At 42.3% G+C, this 22,835-nt stretch overlaps 1 protein-coding gene across 2 annotated transcripts; it reads right to left on the reverse strand.

The window, feature by feature from the left end:
- Positions 1 to 1,151: 1,151 nt before the first annotated feature.
- On the reverse strand, positions 1,152 to 22,481 carry LOC126998011 (sorting nexin-25-like). Of its 2 annotated transcripts, XM_050859290.1 has the most exons (20): positions 22,436 to 22,481; positions 20,920 to 21,070; positions 19,414 to 19,659; positions 18,691 to 18,860; positions 17,601 to 17,735; positions 17,205 to 17,380; positions 16,692 to 16,878; positions 14,494 to 14,556; positions 12,206 to 12,326; positions 11,299 to 11,466; positions 10,654 to 10,863; positions 8,206 to 8,395; positions 7,604 to 7,740; positions 6,561 to 6,734; positions 4,630 to 5,000; positions 3,863 to 4,120; positions 3,411 to 3,617; positions 3,140 to 3,286; positions 2,335 to 2,473; positions 1,152 to 1,691 (listed from the first exon to the last, which is right to left on the reverse strand). In XM_050859290.1, exons 2-20 carry the CDS (start codon positions 20,929 to 20,931, stop codon positions 1,623 to 1,625), a joined length of 3,180 nt encoding a protein of 1,059 aa, XP_050715247.1. In that variant the 5' UTR covers positions 20,932 to 21,070; positions 22,436 to 22,481; the 3' UTR covers positions 1,152 to 1,622. The 2 variants fall into 2 exon arrangements, with proteins under 2 accessions (XP_050715247.1, XP_050715248.1); XM_050859291.1 differs by lacking the exons at positions 14,494 to 14,556; positions 22,436 to 22,481 and having other exon boundaries at positions 20,920 to 21,065.
- Between the last annotated feature and the right edge of the window lie 354 nt (positions 22,482 to 22,835).

Here is a 22,835-nt window from a genome sequence, read left to right on the forward strand (position 1 = left end):
TGAAAGAAGAAAAGTTAAATTAAGAAGGAGGAAAGATGAAAAGAAAAATGGAAAAAGAAGAAAAACAGAAATAGCTGCGCCACATGAAGAATGCCTGGATGAAGTGCTGACGTGGGTGTTGAAAGAAGAAAAGTTAAATTAAGAAAAGAGATAAAAAGGAAAATGGAAAAAGAAGAAAATCAGAAATAGTTGTGCGACACATGAAAACTGCCTGAATGAAGTGCCGACGTAGGAAATGAAAGAAGAAAAGTTAAAATTAAGAAAGAGGAAAGATAAAAAGAAAAATGGAAAAAAGACAAGTAGAAATAGTTGTGCGTCACATGAAAACTGCCTCTATAAAGTGCCAACAAAGGAGCAGAGCCACATCACTAAATGAGGTCACACTATCCACTGAGAGCCACATCGATCATAACAGAGCCACACTGAAGATTTATAGAGTAATGCTGTCTATTACACAGCCACACTTTTCAACAGTAAGATCACATGATTCATCAGAGTTTTATGGCACAGTGAAAGAATTGCATCCCTTCACTTACAGACCCGCACAATAGATTACAGAACAAAACTATTTACCAAGAGAATCATATTGTTTACTAGATTCACACCATTCGTCAACACACACACACACACACACACACACACACACACACACACACACACACACACACACAAAAAAAAAAAAATAAATAAATAAATAAATAAATAAATAATAAATAATAATAAGATATAAAATGGATAAATAAATAAATTAATAATAATAATAATAATAAAAAGAACCACATCCTTGTTAATGAGTCACAATTCATTCATCCCATCATTAAGCTTTCAACATCAACATCAAAACTACCTAAGTACAATGCTAAACAGCCAAAGTCTGAGATATATAATGAAAGACATACAAAACAACTCCCCTAATACTTTTCTCCATGACTATATAAACATCCAACACATCAACAGTTATGCCCACATATACAGAGAACTACAACACTAAATTAATTAATGCCAAACTTCCCACCATACAAAACACACCTTCTCACCCTTCAAATGCTATGAGAAATCACCATGTCTTATAGTCTATAGCAGATGAATTCATGACCATCTTCATTGTTATTCCAGCAGACATGGTGAGGTTGATTTAGTTCTTTCCTAATTTTTCCTTCATATATTGTAGGATCTCATAACCTCAGTGTGTCTTATATGCCAAGAAATACAGGCCACTATAATGTATACACTTAGCCAGTCTTTGGTGTTTGTGTAAAGCCTCTGTGACAGCAATCTTACTTATCAGCACAGTCACCTGGCCGCCAAGGCTCCCCGTAAGGAAAGGTTTTGGCAGAGGTTGCAGAGGAATGGAGAATCAATAAATCACTTGTACTCACAGAAAAATAGAATATCATGTGTGGAATGTTTTTGTTGTACTAACTTAATCCTAACCTATTCAAATCTTTGGATACAAAATTATCTTCTCTGTTGGCAATCTTATCTACAAAATAATCACTAGAGTAAAATGAGCAACTACTTGGTTCTGACTGTTGAGCCTCAAATACTTGTGAGACTTTGGTGGTGATGATGGCAGGGGTTTGTGGGCCTGCAGATGCAAGACCCTTGGAATGGCTGACACCTTAGCTCTTCTTGTCCATGTGCTCCTGAAGCTCCGGGAAAAGTTCCTTCAGCAACACCTCCAGTGCATTCTGCTGGCAGGAAAGTGTTGTGTTAGGAGCAAGAGATGGTGACCTTTGCCTTTGTGTGGCCAGGAAAACTATTGTCAGCCTGTCTATAGTTCTGATGCCCTGCTCCCCCAGGCAACACCCCTCCAGAAGGTGGCTCAAGTCTTTAGTTCTCCCTGTTCATACAAGCCATTATTTAAACATTTGCCCTAACAGTAAATGTCTGAACAAAAAAGTTAAGAAAAAAGTGACTCACTGTAATTATCATAGCATAATATTCATCTGATTACTGAAGCATGGTACATCAAACAAGCAGAGGAATAATTGGTCCCTTTCCAGATAAAACTAAAACACATTCAAATAACATAAATCAGTTTACGGCATGAAAAGCAGGAAAGATAAATGTATATTCAGAATTTTGTGGACTCATTATGATAAAAGTCCATTGCTGTGCCCACAATCAGACAGTACAAGACAGACAATAAAACATCATCATGGTGAAGTATTTACCTTTAAGGTGGACACAGGTACAGGCTACATTTCTGAGTAACAATATGCTGATGAAACACTGCAACACCTGACTCAACACTTGTAAGCACAGTAGAAACACATCATAGGGATCAGCAAGTCCACCATCATGAAAGAATAACAGAATGGCAACACGTACGTAGAAGAGGTTTTTGTTGAGTGCGTGGTGCTGCAGCGTCGTGAAGAGCTTAGTGGCCCCGCGGCGGGCGTTCTGCTGGCCTACCAGGGTACACAGCAGCACTGGGAGGTTGTTCACAAACTGCTCTCGTGCCTCATACCTGCACAGGAACACACAATGCAGTCACAACTTTTTTTTAACAACAAAATAAGGTTAAGTGTGGGCCATAGATAAACTGTCTAGCCTTATTTCTTCCTTTACTGGGTTCATGTAGTGGAAATTTTGTTAGCCACAGACAGGATAGCTAACCATCACAAGTTTTAGTTGGTGGGTAAACAACTGGGAACAGCTGGGAGGCAGATCACCTGGGAAGTTTGGTACACCTCCACACACACACACACACACTCACATGAAAAACAAGACTAGAGTGATAGTTAGAAACACTCCAGCAAGACTAAACTTACTGCTAATACAGAACCAGACATCATTGAATTCTTGAATCATGTCTCCAATGGGAAAGAGCAATCAGTAATAATTAAGGTCCAAACAATACAAGGGATTATAACACCAATAGATGACACATACAGGCATGGTGGATACAGCTTTGGGAAAATAAACTTTACAAGATTAAGAAAATTCTTTGAAGTTGTAAATTTAGACACCATTCGAGAGAAACAAGAGACAGAAGAAATTCCAAATCTTTCTTAACTTTTATAACTCAAGTGTGGATAAATCTAAAGTAGTTGGATCAATATGGATATGGAGACAGGAAAATATGTGCAGTTTGTGCACAACTAAAATCCCGTAAACTAAAACTACACCACACCTTGTTCTGAGCTTGTCCTCCTCAGTGCGAGGCTGCTGGGTGGCCTGGAGGCCCTCGTCAGATGGCCAGAGGTTGTCCCTCACAGTGTGCATGTAGTACAGGACCATGGACTCACTCAGCAGCCCCGACACTGTCTCCCGCACATGTCTGGGGAGGGACGGGAAGAAACAGTCACCATTGCCTCCATCATCAACTAAATATTTCTTAAATACACTGAGTATAAAGGTTAAAGTGAGACTTCTGAAAGACATAACGGGTCACAGAGTCCCACCTGGTGATGGTCTTGCCATAGGTGATCTGCACAAAGGAGATGAGGGTCTTCCTGAGCCACTTGCTGACACCCCTCAGCTCACACAGCTCCTCCAGGAAGGAGAAGAGAGGCTCCGCCACGGAGTCTTTCCCACCGTCACCTGGGGACTCGCCCACCTCCATCATGAGGCCAATCTCCTCCTCGTCACTGTCACTCTTGGAGTCTCCTCTGTCAGGGTGAAAAGGACAATGTTTGCTGCTTGATCTCAAGAGACATTTCTCTACATGCTTTGTATTTCCTGAACAACTAATGAAACACGATTTTGAAGCATATTGCATGTCTGATCCTCAGGGAAGAAACTTTATAAGCAGGAGTTCAAGATATCTACAACTGATGCAACAACATTGAGCTTGACAAGTACTGTCAGGAAATGTTATAATAATGAATAAAAAGGAAGCAAAGGTGTTTGGTACCCTCTGAAAAATGTAGAGAAGGAGAACTTGGGCTTCTTGCGCTGTATCTCCACCTGCTTGAGGTGCTCTGGGGAGGGCGACAGGTAGGCGTAGATCAGCTCAGAGCTGCAGAGTTTCTCATCACTCAGCACGGCAGCAAAGTAGTTTTGTGCCACCGTCCTGACGCGCTCCACGTGGGCCTTGTCCATCACCTTGCTGAACAGGATCTTGCTGGGCACAGATGGGAGCTCCACCGACTTCATGAAAGGGGATATCTGACTAAAGGAACAAAAGTAGGGTTAAATGGCAGAGCACTGATGAGCATACAACTTTCCATGTCTTCCACAGCAAAACTCATGGATCTGGAGTATATAGTCAGCAAAAAGACTAAGAAACACTGTAATGCACAATTTAGTAGCTGCTGGTTAGGTGGAGACCAGCTGAGAGACTGAAGAAGACTTGGATATGGAGCGTGGATGAAGACATGAAAGGAATAAACACCAGGGAGGAGGGAGTTAACAAGCGGGAGAGACTCAAAGCCCGTCTATCCCCTTAAGGGAAAATAAGGATGTTAAAAGAAAAGAAAGAGAAGATTCCTGTACACCAATGCTAAGTATCAGGACGTCTCTCCTCCCAAAACTGACCTCTCTTTCAACTGCTCCTCTTTACTCTTTTATATAGGAGCTGTGATTAGCGGGTTTTTTTCATAATTTTTTTTTTTTCCCCTTGAGCTGCTTCCTTTACTGTAAAAAAAACATTGCGAGGACGGATGGTCGGCAGATACTCACCACAACTTGCGGTGGAGGTCAATGAGCTGCGGCAACTTCCTCACCAACACCCAACCGTTGTCCGGGGCGGAGGAGGCCACCGAGGACTCCAGGCTGCTGAGGGAGGATGTGGGGGAGGTGATGGTGGAGGAAGCGGAGGTGCCGGAGGAGGGGGGGAGTGCAGAGCAAGGGGAGAGCTCTTGGATGACAGGGGTGGTGGTGGTGGTGGTGGTGGTGGTGCTGGGGGTACTGGTGGTGCTGGAGGTAGTGGTGGTGGTGGATGCAGTGGTGGTTGTGGTGGTGGATGTTGTGCTGGTGGTGGAGATCTTGATGTCCTCGGAGTTCAGGTGGACGAGCAGCACCAGGTGAGGGATCTCCTTCTCCTCGACGAACTGCCAAAGAAAGATAACTGGAAGGTGAAAAATGGCTAAAAATCTACTTAAAACGGACTGTGGCAATACATAGACACTTTAGTCAATGAGTGGACACATCTTTTGTATAGATTACTGATGCATATGTACTTTTTAATGATGCACACATACTTTTTATGATGCACACATACTTTTCAATGATGCATACGTAGTTTATAATGGTGCATATGTACTTTTTAGTGTTGCATACGTACTTTTTAACCTGGTAGCAGTGGCGGGCCAAATTTGTGGCTTTACCGTGTAGCAGCGACAGGCCAAATTTGTGGCTTTACCGTGTAGCAGCGACAGGCCAAATTTGTGCCATGATATAAATCCCCCAAAATAGACGATGCATAAACTGATCACAAATGCTTTGGTATATATTATGAAATGGTTTGTGTGAGTGATGATTTTTTCTCATTTTTCTCGCTTAGAGGGACCATTAAGTAACATGATCCCCGCTGCTACTGGGCTAATGATGCATACATACTTTTTAATGCTGCATACGTACTTTTATAACAGTAAAGGAAGCAGCTCAAGGGCAAAAATAAATAAATCAAAAAGCCTGCTAATCCCTCCTCCTATACAGAAAGTAGAAATGAGTGGCCAAGCGTGAGGTCAATTTCGGATGGATACTCGATGATTTATATTTTACGTCAATTAGTGGGCGTTCTCATTTCTGTTGATCCAGGGAATGCTTTTATCTCCCTCCTGTCATTTTATCTCCATTTTTTTTTCTTTTCCATCCTCTTTCTTTAACACCTCATCCTCCTTTCATCTAACTCCTCTTCCTCTCTCTGCAGCTCACTCTTCTTCTCACCTGTCTCCTCTTCCTCTCTTTACCACCCCCTCCTCCTCCTCCTCCTATCTTCACAGCCCCTTTCTCCTCTTCCTCTCTTTACTAACTCCTCCTTTCAACTGTTTTCTGTCTCCTATTCCTTCTCTTTATCACCTCGTCCTCCTTTTCCTCTGTTGATTCAGGGAACATCTTTATCTCCCTCCTTTCATTTTATCTCCATTTTTTTTTCTTTTCCATCCTCTTTCTTTAACACCTCCTCCTCCTTTCATCTAACTCCTCTTCCTCTCTCGGCAGCTCACTCTTCTTCTCACCTGTCTCCTCTTCCTCTCTTTACCATCCCCTTCTCCTCTTCCTCTCTTTACTAACTCCTCCCTTCAACTGTTTCCTGCCCTGTCTCTACCTCCTCTTCTTCTTCCTCTCTTTACTGCCCCTTCCTTCTCTCCCTCTCTTTACCATCCCCTCCTCCTCTTCCTCTCTCTACAACCTCCTCCTCCTCTCCCTCTCTTTACCACCCCCTCCTCCTCTTTCTCTCTCTACCACCTCCTCTTCTTCCTCTTTTTACTGCCTCTTCCTCATCTCCCTCTTTTTACCATCCCCCCCTCTTCTTCCTCTTTTTACTGCCTCTTCCTCATCTCCCTCTTTTTACCATCCCCTCCTCTTCTTCCTTTCTCTACAACCTCCTCCTCCTCTCCCTCTCTTTACCATCTCCTCCTCTTTCTCTCCTTGCCACTTCTTCCTCTCACCTGGACACTCTGTACGTGGACCTTCCAGTTCCCGATGTTGTCACTCCACAGTGCCGTTCTCTCCACATGGGTCTCCAGCAGCTTGTGGTCAGCTCGCAACTGCGCTATCTCCCCCTCCAAGTGTGTGATGACCTTGGGATCCGCCTTCCCGCTCTGGCGCAGCGCTTGGAGAGCCTAAAGGGACGTGAAGTTTGTTGGGTTTCTTGGCACCTTGCTTTGGATGTTATGAGTGACTGAGAGATTAAATTGACACAGTTTGTCTTGAAGTACATATATGTATAAATAGCAAAATGTCTTACTGATGATAGAGAAAAAACAAAATAATGACTTGATACCTAATACACTTCTACTGGTTGTTTTTCCATTGTTTCCTACAGACACAAAACTACTATTACTACTACTACTACTACTACTACTTTTAATAAGGCTGCTGCTACTACTACTATTTCTACTACTACTACTACTGCTACTGCTTTTTATTATTACATATACTGCTCCCTTTTCAAAATAAATCAAGAAAATTGGTTAAGTGACTATGTAAACTTTCAATTAACTGATTTTGAATTTACTCAACTATTATGCATTACTTTCTGTAACTCTTTCTTTCATCACAAGGTTCGGATCATTATCATGTACTATTATCTCCCTGATCCTGAGGCTTCACTTAGGGGTACCTTCATGAGGGTGGCGATGGCAGAGTCCCCCCTTGTTACAATCCTCACAGCCACCGTCGGCAGATTATCGTACTCAGAGCCACGTATTTACTGGTTTCTGGCCATGACTGTTGCCAAGAAACTCCAATAATTAACCATTTAAACAATAACCATATATGAAGGAAGTTATTTGGGTGATGAAAGCAGTTTTTGGGTTGGAAATCGGCAAACATAAGAGGCAGAGTACGACAATCTGGCAACGTTGCTCACAGCCTCTGGTTCAATACTCTACCTATCACTGTCCTGTCCTTTTCCTTTATTATATCTTTATTACTGTCTGGTTCTGGTATTCTTCAGGACCAACATCTGAGGTGGGAGCAAGGCACTCACCAGGAGCTTGTTGGTGAGCCTCTCCTGCAGGTGTGCCAGCTTGTTCCTGGCGTAGGTGGAGTGGTCTGAAAGCTGCAGCTGCACAGGCTCCACGGGCTCTGTGGGGCCGCCCTCCCCTGCCCCTGGCCCGGTCTCGTCTGTCAAAGGAAAAGTGGCAGACTGGTAGAGGAATAATGGTTGACTGAGAGAAAATGGTTGAATGGTATTGGTTGAGTGAAAAAAGGGTTAATTCAATGACTTTGGGAGGTTGACAGACTGACTGGAAAGTGGAAAGTGGCTGATTCATTGCCAGGAAGATAGTTACAATGAGTGTCTGACACAGAGTTTACGTTGAAGTACAAATAAGAAGCAAAATATCTTACTGAGGATAAAAAAATAATAATAATGACTTCCAATGTTTCTACTTGTAATGTGGCTTTTGATTCAATGAGTGATGATTAAAAAGTCAATCATTCATAAAAAAGTCTTGATGAATATTGGTTTCTGACTGATTTATGATGAATTAGTAGTACTGGAAACCTAAACTACTAGTGAATTATGAGATTATTATTAGATCATTATTATTATTATCAGATTATGAACACACCCACACACATACACACCAGCACACTCAGTCATGAAGTCCACCCCTTGGAGAGCTGCCTGGTGGATCATGGCGTGGTAGGTGGAGGACACGAGGAAGCCGGTGTAGTGCCTCTCCTCCAGCGTGCGCTCCACCTCCTCGGCTATCTCATACAGCACCTCCGGACCCCTGTTGCCCAAGAGGAACGCTTCCACGCCTCGGAGGGTTGGCTGAGGAGGGGAAGAGGAATGAAATCAAGGTAACAATATGAAGAGAAGAGGAATGAGATCAAGGTGACAACATGAAGAGAAGAGGAATCAGATCAAGGTAACAACATGATGAAGAGAAGAGGAATGATATCAAGGTAACAACATGATGAAGAGAAGAGGAATGATATCAAGGTAACAACATGAAGAAGAGAAGAGGAATGAGATCGAGGTAATGGGAAGAGGAATGACATTGAGGTAACAACATGAGGAAGAGAAGAGGAATGAGATCAAGGTAACAACATGAAGAGAAGAGGAATGATATCAAGGTAACAACATGAGGAAGAGAAGAGGAATGATATCAAGGTAACAACATGGAGAAGAGGAATGAAATTGAGGTAACAACATGAGGAAGAGAAGAGGAATGATATCAAGGTAACAACATGAAGAGAAGAGGAATGATATCAAGGTAACAACATGAAGAAGAGAAGAGGAATGATATCAAGGTAACAACATGAAGAGAAGAGGAATGATATCAAGGTAACAACATGAGGAAGAGAAGAGGAATGATATCAAGGTAACAACATGAAGAGAAGAGGAATGATATCAAGGTAACAACATGAAGAGAAGAGGAATGATATCAAGGTAACAACATGATGAAGAGAAGAGGAATGATATCAAGGTAACAACATGAGGAAGAGAAGAGGAATGATATCAAGGTAACAACATGAGGAAGAGAAGAGGAATGATATCAAGGTAACAACATGAAGAGAAGAGGAATGATATCAATGTAACAACATGAGGAAGAGAAGAGGAATGAGATCAAGGTAACAACATGAAGAAGAGAAGAGGAATGACATCAAGGCAACAACATGAAGAGAAGAGGAATGATATCAAGGTAACAACATGAAGAGAAGAGGAATGATATCAAGGTAACAACATGAGGAAGAGAAGAGGAATGAGATCAAGGTAACAACATAAAGAGAAGAGGAATGACATTGAGGTAACAACATGAGGAAGAGAAGAGGAATAAGATCAAGGTAACAACATGAGGAAGAGAAGAGGAATGATATCAAGGTAACAACATGAGGAAGAGAAGAGGAATGAGATCAAGGTAACAATGTGAGGAAGAGAAGAGGAATGAGATCAAGGTAACAATGTGAGGAAGAGAAGAGGAATGAGATCAAGGTAACAATGTGAGGAAGAGAAGAGGAATGAGATCAAGGTAACAATGTGAGGAAGAGAAGAGGAATGACATTGAGGTAACAACATGAGGAAGAGAAGAGGAATGAGATCAAGGTAACAACATGAGGAAGAGAAGAGGAATGAGATCAAGGTAACAACATGAGGAAGAGAAGAGGAATGACATTGAGGTAACAACATGAAGAGAAGAGGAATGACATCAAGGTAACACCATGAGGAAGAGGAATGACAAGATGACCACAATTTTTTCTTGACTCGTAACAACAAACTCAATTCCTACTGCACTCTTTTCCCATTTCAAGTATGTGCTAAAAGGTGCCAGACAACCCTGAAAATTTAATGTGTTTACGAAAACCTAACCTCTCTGGAAAAGAAGCAAGAATGAATATCTGATCTTTTCTCTCCTGAAGATGTGATTAGTAACTGGCAGCATCATAGGGAAAAAATACAAAGAACATAGAGAATGGAGAACACTTGAGGTGGCAATGCAAAGGGGTCTAAAAGAAGATGTCATTAACTAGCTAAAATAAAGAAGAAACCATAATATAGCTTTCTTGCTACGACATACTTCAACAGGTAACATCTTTTACTATGAACATCCAGAAGAACAACATCACCCTCAAAACAAACTGCCTTAGTCACTTTTTTATAATTTTCAGAGTTTTGTCCAAATCAATTTTTCATGTGGTGCACCTCCTGGTATATCGTCACCTTCGTGAGCAAACCGCCTAAGTCATTATTTTCTACTTTACAGGAAATAGGAAAAGAACTGTCATTATCTCATTTGTCTTAAGATTTAGGCAGAAATGAAAAGGCCAATTCTAGAACACTCAAACCCTGAATGACGAAGGCAACTATACAAAAACCTGGAAATCGCTGAAAAATGACTTAGGCAATTATTTTATGAGGGTGATGATATGAGTTGCCTTTGTCATTACAGGGTGTGAGTATTCATAAATTTCCTGTAACTTTTCTGCCTATAATATAAAAACTAAGGAAATGAGAGATTTTTTTCAATTTCCCAAAAAGTAGAAAAAATAACAATGGCAGTTTGTTTATGATAATGACGACATGCTCACCTTGTCCACTTTGACGGGCGGTGTCTGTGGGCTGAGGTAGGTGTAGTAGATCTCGGTGGCCAGCTGGTGGTGGAGGCGCTTGTCGGCGTGCCGCAGGTCTTGCACGGCGGACCAGAAGCAGATGAGTGCCCCCTGGCCTATCTCGTCCAGGTACATGGAGAAATAGCGGCGCGAGAAGGCGGACTCCATGAGGGCTTGGAACATCAGGATCTGCAAAATAATAAAAATAGATAAAAATAAATAAAAAACTGATTAATAAAAAAGAAAAAAGAAAGAAAAGTAGATAAAAAAGGGTCAAATAAAATCCCATTACTGTTTTTACTGATCGACTAGTGACATTTACAATTCCAGTACTAATGTAAAGTAATATAATCAATCAATCTACAGGGGTATGCACTGGGGAAGCGCATAAGCGAAGATAGAAAGAGATATAGAAACATAAAATTCCTCCTCATGATACAAAACACTATAAAAGGGACACAGGTATTTATAAGCAACGGGAAACTACATCACTTCAACCTCCTGAATATCTTTTTATTTATTTATTATTTTTTATATCTTAGGTATTTGTTTTCATATGTTTATTGATTGACAGAACTATTTGACCCTAGTTAGTTAGTTGTGACCCTCCGTGCCCCGCCTGACCTTTCTTCCGGGCAGGTTCTGCAGGGAGTTGTAGCTGTCAGTGTCGCCTTTCTCTGTGCCTGACCCGGCCGCCTCCGCTCCCTTGCCAGTCTTGAGCACCGTTATCCGCCGCTCACACTGGGCCTTGGCGTACGTCAGCTGGTTGATGTAGCGCTTCAGGTTGCGGGCCTGTTGGCGAGTAAAGGTTCAAGGGTAAAAATAAAGTTCAAGTAAAGTTCAAGTAAAAGGTTCAAAGATAAAGCTAGGGTAGAGTTAAGTTCAAGTAAGAGGTTAGAGGGTACAGGAAAAGGTAAATTATAGTTCAAGTAATGGGCAAGTAAAGGTAAAGTAAAAGTTATGGGTTATGGGAGGTTGAAGTGAACTGACACATCACTTTGGCACTGAATCTCGTCTCATTCCCCTTCAATACGTAGAGCTGCATGTTGGTTTGATAATTAATGGTCTTATTTCCTTCAAACCTGTGGTAAATAATATTCTTTGACCCTAGAAAGCATGACCACTTGTGATATCAAAGTGGGCTCCAGTGATCATCCCTAGGTCTCCCAGGTGTGGCTGGGAGGCAAGAAACAATCCAGAAATATTAACAGAGGTGGTACATCTTCATACAATTACATGGGAATCTATGGTTTCACACCAGAGCCATGGAGTAGATGAGTCTGGCCAGCTTCATCACAGTGCCATAGTTACAAAAAGAGCTATTCGAAAGTCAAATTGATGCAGATATAACACTTTTTTTTGTATTCTAGGTATGGTCAGGTCAAAGAAGAGCCTAGAGCACAAAAAACACAATTGTAACAATATTATTGTGAATTTTGCGACACTTTTTTGGTAACAACATGGCGCCTGTGATGAAGTTGGCCAAACTCTCCTATCCTGTGGCTCTGGTACACATGAGCCCCCCACACACCTGCAGCAGGTCTCCCTTCCCTGGGCCCTGCGGCGTGCTGTCCTTGTTCACGTCCAGCCCCTTGGCCTTCTTCAGGTTGTTGATGGCTGTGGCTTGCATGATTTCGTTGATGATGTTCCGCCTGTGTGGGAGGCAGGAGGTCAGGGATGGCTGGCCTGGGCTGTGGCTGGCTCATATGCTTACAAGTGGTACATACAGCAACTTTATTATGAGGGTAAAAAAGTTACAAATAATCATATTTAACAATGCTGAACTAGCAGAATTATAAAAAACCATCAGGTGATATATTTAAGGAATGTAAAAATAATACAAAGAAGCATAAATAATTTACAATGAATGGTTAGTCAGATGCTCTATCAACATACAAATTCTTCAAGCAATCATCAACACATAATTTGTTGACAAAAAATAACTCAAGATCAATCATGCAACAGTTCATGAGCCAAACTGTTCTTGCTCTCAATCAAGTGTTCCCAGCAGACCTTAACCTCCCCAGGGATGAGCCAAACAAAGACACACCAAGCCGTCATGATCAGGGGGCAGAACAACGTCCCACCATAAAAAAGGAATAAATCATATGCATTCCTCTAAACAACATCCATCACTGCAAGTGATATGAAATAAAGGTAATGTGGATGTCAGCTGACGACTATCTCCTCTCTGTCTTATTTTCATAAAGGAGAGCTGGTCATGGGCCTAACAAAGCTAAAAATGATTCTCTACTCCATTTCCCAAAAGTATGCATGGCAATGTTTCCAGCTCCCGTGAGTCTCCTGAGGTACCAAGGTCCTTTGACTCAAGAGGGGCGCCAGTAGCACCCCGAGGCAAGCAGCGGTGCTCACGGCAGAGCCTTCAAAGACTGCTTGTGAACGCAACAAAGTGAAAACAAGACAACACAAACTGACTGACCAAGAGTTGTGAAAAGAAAAAAATGCAGAACAGAAACTTCTTACTACTGTAGTGCAAAGAGGAGCTGGTGCATAAACATGACTGAGGAACCAAATAATAATGGATAATAAAAAGAAAGATGACAGAACTCTGATTCTACGAAAGACTGGGCACTTAGAGTGACTGGCAATCATCTACCATGTAGTTCATAGGGCATAATGTTAAGTACAATCTTAGTTCGTTACCTTTACAGCCCAAAAGAAACTGAGAAAGAAAACATTGCCGGATACTATTTTATAGTGAACCAATCGTCAAGAACATCACAAAGTTTGCAGCAACAGTGGAACACCAACACACCATGACCTCACAGGCCAGTAACTCAACACAAACATGAGCCATATTGATAAAAATCATCAGCAATAAACAATAACAAACACTGTACAAACCACAGTCCTGAACTAACAGCAGACTAAGCACAAGTCTTGCTTACCAAGGCTTAAAACTATGAATCAGTAAGAATAAATCACCATTTTCATATCCTCTTAACCTAAATGCAGTTCTTCACGAAACACACACACACACACACACACACACACACACACACACACACACACACTATCCATTCATGTGTAACTCAAGGAATCAAACCCATACACTTTGCAAATACATAAATATACATATCAAATCTTAAATTAATTATATTATTGTAAGCATTACTTATATACTTTGCTTATTCTGTATATATGTGAGTATGGGACTGTAAGGTTGGCAGCAGGAAAACCAAACCAGATACAAGTGAAACAAGATATGTACAGGAAGAGAGAGAGAGAGAGAGACTGCACAGACACAACAGTTTGGAGGAGAAATTCACTAAAGAAAGAAGGAAATAAATATTTTATAAAATATTAAGAAAATGAGAGAGAGAGAGAGAGAGAGAGAGAGAGAGAGAGAGAGAGAGAGAGAGAGAGAGAGAGAGAGAGAGAGAGAGAGAGAGAGAGAGAGAGAGAGAGAGAGAGAGAGAGAGAGAGAGAGAGAGAGAGAGAGAGAGAGAGAGAGAGAGAGAGAGAGAGAGAGAGAGAGAGAGAGAGAGAGAGAGAGAGAGAGAGAGAGAGAGAGAGAGAGAGAGAGAGAGAGAGAGAGAGAGAGAGAGAGAGAGAGAGAGAGAGAGAGAGAGAGAGAGAGAGAGAGAGAGAGAGAGAGAGAGAGAGAGAGAGAGAGAGAGAGAGAGAGAGAGAGAGAGAGAGAGAGAGAGAGAGAGAGAGAGAGAGAGAGAGAGAGAGAGAGAGAGAGAGAGAGAGAGAGAGAGAGAGAGAGAGAGAGAGAGCACACACCAGCCTAGGCAAGCATTAGGGGACACACTGGCCAAGCTGCACACCAAGAAGGGGTAGGAGTGCCCTCACCTGATCCTGAGTAAGTCTTCTGTGCTTTCTGAGGCTAAAACCAACTCTAAGAAGTTGTCAAGGCTGACAAATGAAAACAAACACTTGAGCAGGTCACAAAGGTCACACAGCAGAGAAATGGTTGTCTACTACCAAAAGCCAGGAGTGCTTGTAGTAGAAAATATCCTCATGTACTGAGTAAAAAGAATAATGCAAGAGCAATTTCTACAAAAATGATTAAGACTTGCATACGGAGAATCAGAAATACTTACTGAAAGACTCTAATAACTGGAAGGTATTTCTTTGGGACGGTTCATGTAAAAATAAATACAATTCTATTCTAAAGTGAAAAGTGCTAAAGTTCATGGGTTTTGATGAGCCGGTAACATCACTAACACTGTCCCTCTTAAATGGGGATGAAGATGGAGAGGGAAAAGCACACACCATGGGGTAGAAAAGTGTTGCATGTGTAGGCCAACCAACTGACAAGTGTCTCTCAGGTGTTGAAATAAACTGTATATGGTCATCATATTATCATCATATACAATTTCCTTCAACAGTTGAGAGGATAATTATTAGATGGGTGATTAGATTATACATACAACAACTGTATGCTTTCAATTGTTGAAGGAAACTGTATTTGGTAAAGAAACAGAAATGAAAGAAACACAACCCTGAGACAGTATAGTGCAATAGAAAAGCAGGCTGAAACAAAACACACTATAGTATTTCTACGAGAAACTGGCAGGCGGGAGGTGGCGGCTGGGGGGTCAGCCAAGGTCAGCACCGCCCCGCACCTTGCCACACACTCTCAACACCTTCCTTTTCCTCTCATATGTCAGCTATTTACTGCCTTTAAATGAATTTAATTAAATAATTGAATAATTGAATAAGGTCACATAGTATTCAGATTGTTTTGTTGTTTGGATAATAACAAATATTTTGTGTAAATACCAGGACACTTGGCAACGCTGGAATACAATGTTGTCAAGTGTCCTGGTATTTACACAAAATATTTGTTATTATCCTGAAAACGAAACAATCTTAACACTATATGACATTATTGGATTATCCAATTATTTAATTAAATTAATTTAAAGGCAGTAAGTAGCTGACATATGAGCGGAAGCGAGAAGTGTTGAGAGTGTGTGGCAAGGTGCGGGACTTAGCTGACCCGCAGCTGTCACCCCCCCGTCTGCTAGTTTCAAATAGATTGACTATAATTAACACGTCACTTTTCTTGGCAGCTGTGTACCCACGTCATGTGCACGGTGGGCACACAGAGGAAAATAAATTTTGGCATGGTGAGGGGAGGAGGGTAACACGGCATGTAGAAGTGACATCTTGTCTGCCAAGGAAGTATCAGTCTTGTGTACTGTGTACTTGTCACCCTTAAAATTTAATTTAAATAAAGTAGACAGGGCACTCCATTCAAATGTGACATATATTAACTAATAAACAGGTGTCAGCATAACAGAGGGTGTATGCATATCTGTGAACTGTGTTGGCAAAACAGATGCATCAAAATAAGAAAATGAATGCCTTGTGGGAACCAATGCATTACTAGAAATAAATAACAATGAAGAAAAAAGTTCAGTGCTAAAACTTACCACACAAAAAATACCTGTGTTAGTGTCAAACAAGGCAGCATTTGCAATACTCAAATAAGCCTTAGCAAACTTTAAATGAAAGTTTACCTTTTGACAGGGCTTAACACTAACATTATCCACGACCATGGCCATGTCTAGAGAAAATCAAGGGGTTCTAGTGCTGGACACTCCTCTTAGCAAGTCCACCATGAACTGATATCATATTGTACATGTGACAATAAATGACAAACAGCTTGTCTGGCAGGCAAACAGTCTAGCTTTGTCCTGAACAGCCTTGTGGTTTGTCTGTGAGTGGACAAATATTCTGCATCATGTAATTATGCTACATTACTAGCCAGGTTCAGCTTAAACATTACAGATTCTGATACTCATCCAATCTTGATTTCTGAAGAATCCTCTCGCATCTCTCTCCTTACTTGACAATAATGAGTGAAAGGCTGAGTTGAAGATCAGCACAATCTTGCAAACCTTAAAGCAACACACTTACAGCTGTCACTCTCAGCGCCAGCCTGGAGGGACAGGTCAGAGAGGACACACAGCACCAGGGCCCAGCAGGAACCCTGGCATGTTAGCCGCACCACTGAGCGCCAACATAACCTCTGACCTTACCTGAGGTGCTTCAGGTCGTGCACGTCGGTGGAGTCATGGATGAGGGTGATGAAGTCCTCGTAGCTGGCGGCGTACATGTAGGTGCGCCGGTGCAGCTCCTCGGCTGCCTGCTGCTGCCGCAGGTACGCCACCAGCCGCTGGTTGATCCAGTCCGGGTCACACACGCGGTCGATCAGCGGTTCAAACACTGCACCGAGGGAATGGTGGAGGAACTTGTACATGGCAGACACAACACATCCATGATTTAAGTATTTGAAAACTACCTGCATCAGCAGTTTTCTCAAGACTAAAAGATGTACGGTAGTCGGATGCAACCCATGCCAGAATATTAAGTAGCTATACTCTCCTAATCTTATAGGAATTTAAAGAAAAGTATGGGAGAGTGGTTTCAAAAGACAAGATAAAAATACACACCCAGTGACCCCTTGATACCTGACCTAACCATTTCTATCCCTTGACTCAGTTTGAGAAAAAAGTTAGTTTATGAAAGAACATCCCCCCCACCCCACACACCTTTGCAGGCCAGCAGCTCCTTGAGTAGGGTGCGGAGTGGGGTGCAGCGGGAGTACTCTGGGGGGAGGCAGCGGGCGACTAGCAGCTCGGCCACCAGGCGCAGGAAGTTCCTCTCTCTCTCCGGGGAGCTGAGCTGGGGCACCAGGTGGAACACACCCCTCTCCCCCCGGGCCTCTCTGGTCCAGCAGGGGTAGAGGAAACGGTGAGACTGACACACAAACAATAGCTTCAAGATAGTCACCCAAACACTCCACAGTAAGACCAGCAACAAGAGTAAGGATAATACCAAGAACCCAGGAATAACACAGCTCAACCCACAGAGGCAGGGCATGACATGACAACAGGCATAGTGTGTTGCTCTGTGTCACTCTGTGTTGCTGCAGCGGCCTCACTCACCCAGCGGCCTGAGCCATCCGGATGTGCTCCAGGTGTCGGGTGAGGCAGGTGACCACGCCCCCCGTCAGGAAGCGCACCTGGTCCATCTTCCCGAGCCGCTCGTTGATGCTCACCACACTGTACCACAACACATTCCTGGGGGCACGAGTTTAAGGATGGGTGAGGGAGGCGGAAAGTGGCAGAGTTACCATAAAGCATGAAGATTAAGAAAGTCAAGAGTGAATAAGCCTAATGCATAAATTAAATAATCATTCAAATATATATAAATAAGATTTGCAAGAGGGAAACAGCATAACATTCATGTACAAGAAAAAAAGTAAAAAGAATTAAAGGTGAGACCACTGTAATATAAAAGAGAGGAAATGAAAACAATGCGTGAATTCAAGAATCATTCAAGCATACACACAAAAAATATAAGAGGGAAACAGCAAAACACTCAAATACAAGAAACAAAGCAAAGAGAAGCTTAAAAAGTATAAATGCTAAGTATGTTCATTGACACACTGCTGGACAGGGAGGAGGAGAGAAAGATGCTGAGGAGGGAGAGAGATAAACAGAGGAAAGAGAGATGGAACCCCAGTAAGTGGTAACATTATAGAAGGAAACACCAAAACAAGTCCAGGATCAGAACTAAAAAGAGCTGCAGAGTGGAGGTAGAAGGGAGGAGACCAGCTGGAAGACTGAAAATGACCTGGAGATGGTGTGTGGAGGAAGACACGAGAAGGATGAAGATCAGGAAGAAGAGAGTACATTATCATCAAGAGTGGGGGAGACTCATACCCATCCAACCCCACAAGGGAAAATAAGGATGTTAAATGAAAAGAAAAAGAACAATAACCCTTAGACAGTGGCAGTATTTGAAGAGTAGCTCCACACAAAATGAATCATCTATATATAGTCACTGCCGACCTTAGGGCCATAGCACAAATATAGTTACGCCGCATAATGGATGTTTTAACTATTGTCCACATATAGATTCTACTGCAATCTGGAAGTGTTGTTATGTATTTGCCATACAAAACTGACTGACTGAATTTTGGACCGTCTATATAAAGTTCCACTATCGCCTAAGGGTTAAGTCCACACTAACCTGAGAGTCTCTATGCTGGGTGTGGGGTCGCTCACGATGTTGGTGTACCACGGGTTGATGTTGTTCTGGATGAAGGTGTCCATAAGCTCGTTGATGGCACAGTCTATCTTGCGGCTGATCACCACCCCGTGTCTGGCCGGCAGGGAGCTCTCGATGTCACAGCAGATGCTCTGGGTAGTTTAGGGAGAGAAGCAGTGGCAGTGGTGGTGAGGGTGATGGGGTGGTGGTGGTGGTGGTGATAGTAGTGGTAGTAGCAACAACAACCAATGGCCCCTTCTGACCCTTTGACACTTGACCTGACCATCATTTCTTGGCCTGGCATAATGAGCTGACCTTTTGCTTATAACACACACACACAATGACCCATTTTGATAATAATTTCTATCCCTGTCACTACACACACATACATTCCAAGACATTTTTGACCCTTGATCCTCTGACACTTGACCTAACATACCAAGATGACCCTAGTAGACTTATAAGACACACCCAACGACCCCTTGATGCTTGACCTGACCATAATTTCTATCCCTGTCACTACACACACATACATTCCAAGACATTTTTGACCCTTGATCCTCTGACACTTAACCTAACATACCAAGATGACCCTAAACTTATAACACACACCTAATGACCCCTTGACATTTGACCTAACCACCATTTTTGTCCACTTCACCACATAAATTTTCCAGGACAGTGTTGACCCTTGACCTGACATACCGAGGTGAGTGTGTGGAGTGCCGATATTTCTGGAGGGACTCTGATGGTGACCTGGTGCTTGGTGGAGAGTTTGATGTAGGCGGCGATGGTGAGCGTGGCCCCAAGCACCATCGCGGAGAGGCAGCCGGCGATGATGGAGAGGGGCAGTACCACCCCCATGCCCCCCCCCTCGCTGCCCCACCCCCACACCATACCCACACACCACGCCCCCACCAGCCCCCCCACAGCTGCCGCCCACATCCAGACCTGGGGGGGTAAGAGCTTTTATTATTATTGGTGCACATTTGTCATCATTTGTTATCTAAACAAAACATTATATAATGGTAAGATGTGGTATGGCTAGCTTTTGGTACTACATTATTATCATTATATTATATACTATTTTTATTACTATCATCATTATTACAGTTATTAGATGTAACACTCATTAACGGCATACATTTGTTTTTTTCCACTTTATTTAAATGCAGAAAGTTTTTTTGGCAAGCTCATCTAATTTTTATATCCTCATGACAGATGCTTGAAGGGTAGCATGAAAAGTATTAGGAAGGCTGCATAATATGGTGAGGCAGGTTATTATGCACACTTAGGGAATACTGAAGGCTGAGGGGCCCCAAATAATATGAGTCTTTGTGAGTACTGGAGCAGATGGTATCTGACCGTACACTTTTTAACCCAGTGAGTGCAGCCTTTTCTTCAAACTACCCAATTCTCTGTGCATCTTTTCTATCACAAGTCAACTTGCAAGCCTTCATTGATAGCCAGGTGACTGACTTGATCTACAATCCGACCCACTAGGGGAGGCAGGTCTGGGCTGTGTGTGGGCGTGTCACTCACTCAGGAATGGCACAATGGAAATATGTCAAGGCTTACAGATTAATAATGCACATGTAACCAATGAGCCACACCTTTTGATATTTACTTACATAACTTTGTTTATTAAATTTTGTTCAGTTTTGGTCTGTAGATCGTAGTGTTGGAGACCTTCTCACGCAACATGATAATTTTGGGTTGAAAGTATTGCATCTCACGCCACTAATAAGCTACATTATTTGAGTTTGACAATGTGCAAATTGGCCCCAACTGTACATACCTATCACTTGGTTAGGAGAGGTAAATGATGCCAGATTAAGCCAGAGTAGGTTAAATAGGCAAAGTTAGGATAGAGCATCTAAAAAGTTAGACTTAGTAAGGATAGTGTATTAGATAAGGTAGATTTGGTCAGATTTGGTTATTCAAACTGTTTCCTGGCTTGTAAAATGAAGCTGCCCAGTTCTGCTTCAAAATTGCCATAAAATAATCAAAGATATAAATAACAAAACATATGTCCAGCATTTAAACAGGCACAGTGCATTGACCCTAGAAAAGCACCCAGGTTAAGCAGCCTTTAAAGTATTCATCAGTGGCTGCATGCTGTACACAAGGCCTCAGCAGCACGTTTAGACTGATTGGAGCAAACATCATAAAACTTTCCATGCTGAGGCCCAGTTTGGGTTTGAGTATTACCCTCATGGCCATGCTGACAGGCTCTTGACAGCAGTGAGTCCCATGTGTGGCCCTTCATCCGGCAATAATTAAAATGACTGCTGGAGGCGGAGACCCTGTTAGTGGAGGCCTGCTGCCCAGTGCTGGGGTGCAACCCATGCCTTGAGGAGCCCTGGTTTGGAGAAGTAAAATGAAAACCCAAATAACTGTTCTCCTTTACACACAACAGAGAAGGGGCGTATTTACATTTCCTACACAAGTACAAAAAACGGGTAGAATATGGCAGAGGCAGTGATGACAAGTGCCCATAAGTCTTGTTCAATTGATAATTATGATGATTCAGGTAATAATAATGGTGATGATGGTAATAATAATGAGAATAAAGTGCCATTCCCTCACCTGATCACTCCTAACAGGTAAAATATGGCAGAGGCAGTGCTAACAGGTGTGTTCTTAAGTCTCGTTCAGGTGATAACCAAACAAAAGAAGGCAGGAAAGGCACAGAGCAATCTATACTTTAAAAATTTTATGGATGCTGCCCAACACATCACTTGCTACACTGAGGCCACACCACAAGGATAGAACTGGAGGACAGTGAAAGATGAACTCAGGAATAGAGAGAGTCGGAGAACCATGATCCGAGCAAATCCTTCAGCATCAGTGTCGGAAATGACAAACTCTTTACTTGACACAGTGTTAACCCGGTAGCAGCGACGGGCCAAATTTGTGGCTTTACCGTGTAGCAGTGACAGGCCAAATTTGTGCCATGACATAAACCCCCCAAAATAGCAGAGAGGTAAAATATGGCAGGGGCAATGCTAATTAACAGGTGTGTCCATAAGTTTCGTTTTGGTGATAACAATGATTCAGGTAACAATAATGATGATAATGGTGATAATGATGAGAATAAAGTGACATACCATCACCTGACACGGCCCAGAGAGGTAAAATATGGCAGGGGCAGTGCTAATTAACAGGTGTGTCCATATGCCTCGTTTAGGTGATAACAATGACCCAGGTAATAATAATAATGATGATAATGGTGAAAATGGTGAGAAAAAAGTGACATACCATCATCTGACGACCCCAAACAGGTAAAATATGGCAGAGGTGGGGCTAACAGGGCTTCGTTCAGGTAATAATTATGATGATTTAGATGATAAAAATGATTCAGGTAATAATGATGTGAGTAAAGCGCCATATCATCACCTGACGACCCCAAAAAGGTAAAATATGGCAGAGGTGGGGCTAACAGGGGTACCATTAAGCTTCGGTCAGGTGATAATAATAATGATTTAGATGATGATAATGATGATTCAAGTAATAATAACGTGGGTGAAGCTCCATTCCATCACGTGACATGACCCAAACAGGTAAAATATGGCAGGGCGGGACTAACAGGTGGCCTCATATTTAGACTAACACGCCTATTTCACCCCATCCCGCCTCAAGACACTGTTCCCCCTCCTCCCATTATCGTTTTAGGGCACAAAGGGAGGCGTAAATAGGCCTAGGAGCAGTACAACCCGTGCCTCACCCTCGCGATGGTCCCCTCCTGAAGTATCTTGAAGGGCCACACAAACAAACAAACGAACAAAATAGTCTTCCCTCAATACACGTTTTCTACAAGTGGTTTTCTGTTTAGGTCTTTTCTCGTTTCGATGTAGACTATTGTATATCAGTAGGTACAGTCTTTTAGGTATTATTTCGGTAAACAGCATCCTGAAGAAATATTCATAGAGGTAATGGTATATAGTGGTCATGATGGTGTTTGTGATGATGAATGGTGGTGATGGTGATGACTGATTGATATTTTTTGGTTGTTTTGTGGCCGGTGTCCTGTGTTGGGAGCCCTGTTTTATCCACTCTTGGTATGTTTCTTTTCTATTTTTAAGGCTCCTGTTTTCTTTGTGTATATACTGAGGGTTGAAAGATTA

This window comes from Eriocheir sinensis, chromosome 13 (genome assembly GCF_024679095.1).
Source record: "Eriocheir sinensis breed Jianghai 21 chromosome 13, ASM2467909v1, whole genome shotgun sequence".
In the NCBI taxonomy this organism is placed as follows: Eukaryota; Metazoa; Arthropoda; class Malacostraca; order Decapoda; family Varunidae; genus Eriocheir; species Eriocheir sinensis.

Excerpts from the sequence above, each read along its gene's own strand:
- LOC126998011 (XM_050859290.1), bottom strand. Across the intron at positions 7,741-8,205 it reads CTTCATGACTGAGTGTGCTG|ACGAGACCGGGCCAGGGGCA; the intron begins GTGTGTATGTGT and ends TTCCTTTGACAG. Across the intron at positions 3,618-3,862 it reads TTCTCTACATTTTTCAGAGG|AGGAGACTCCAAGAGTGACA; the intron begins GTACCAAACACC and ends TCACCCTGACAG.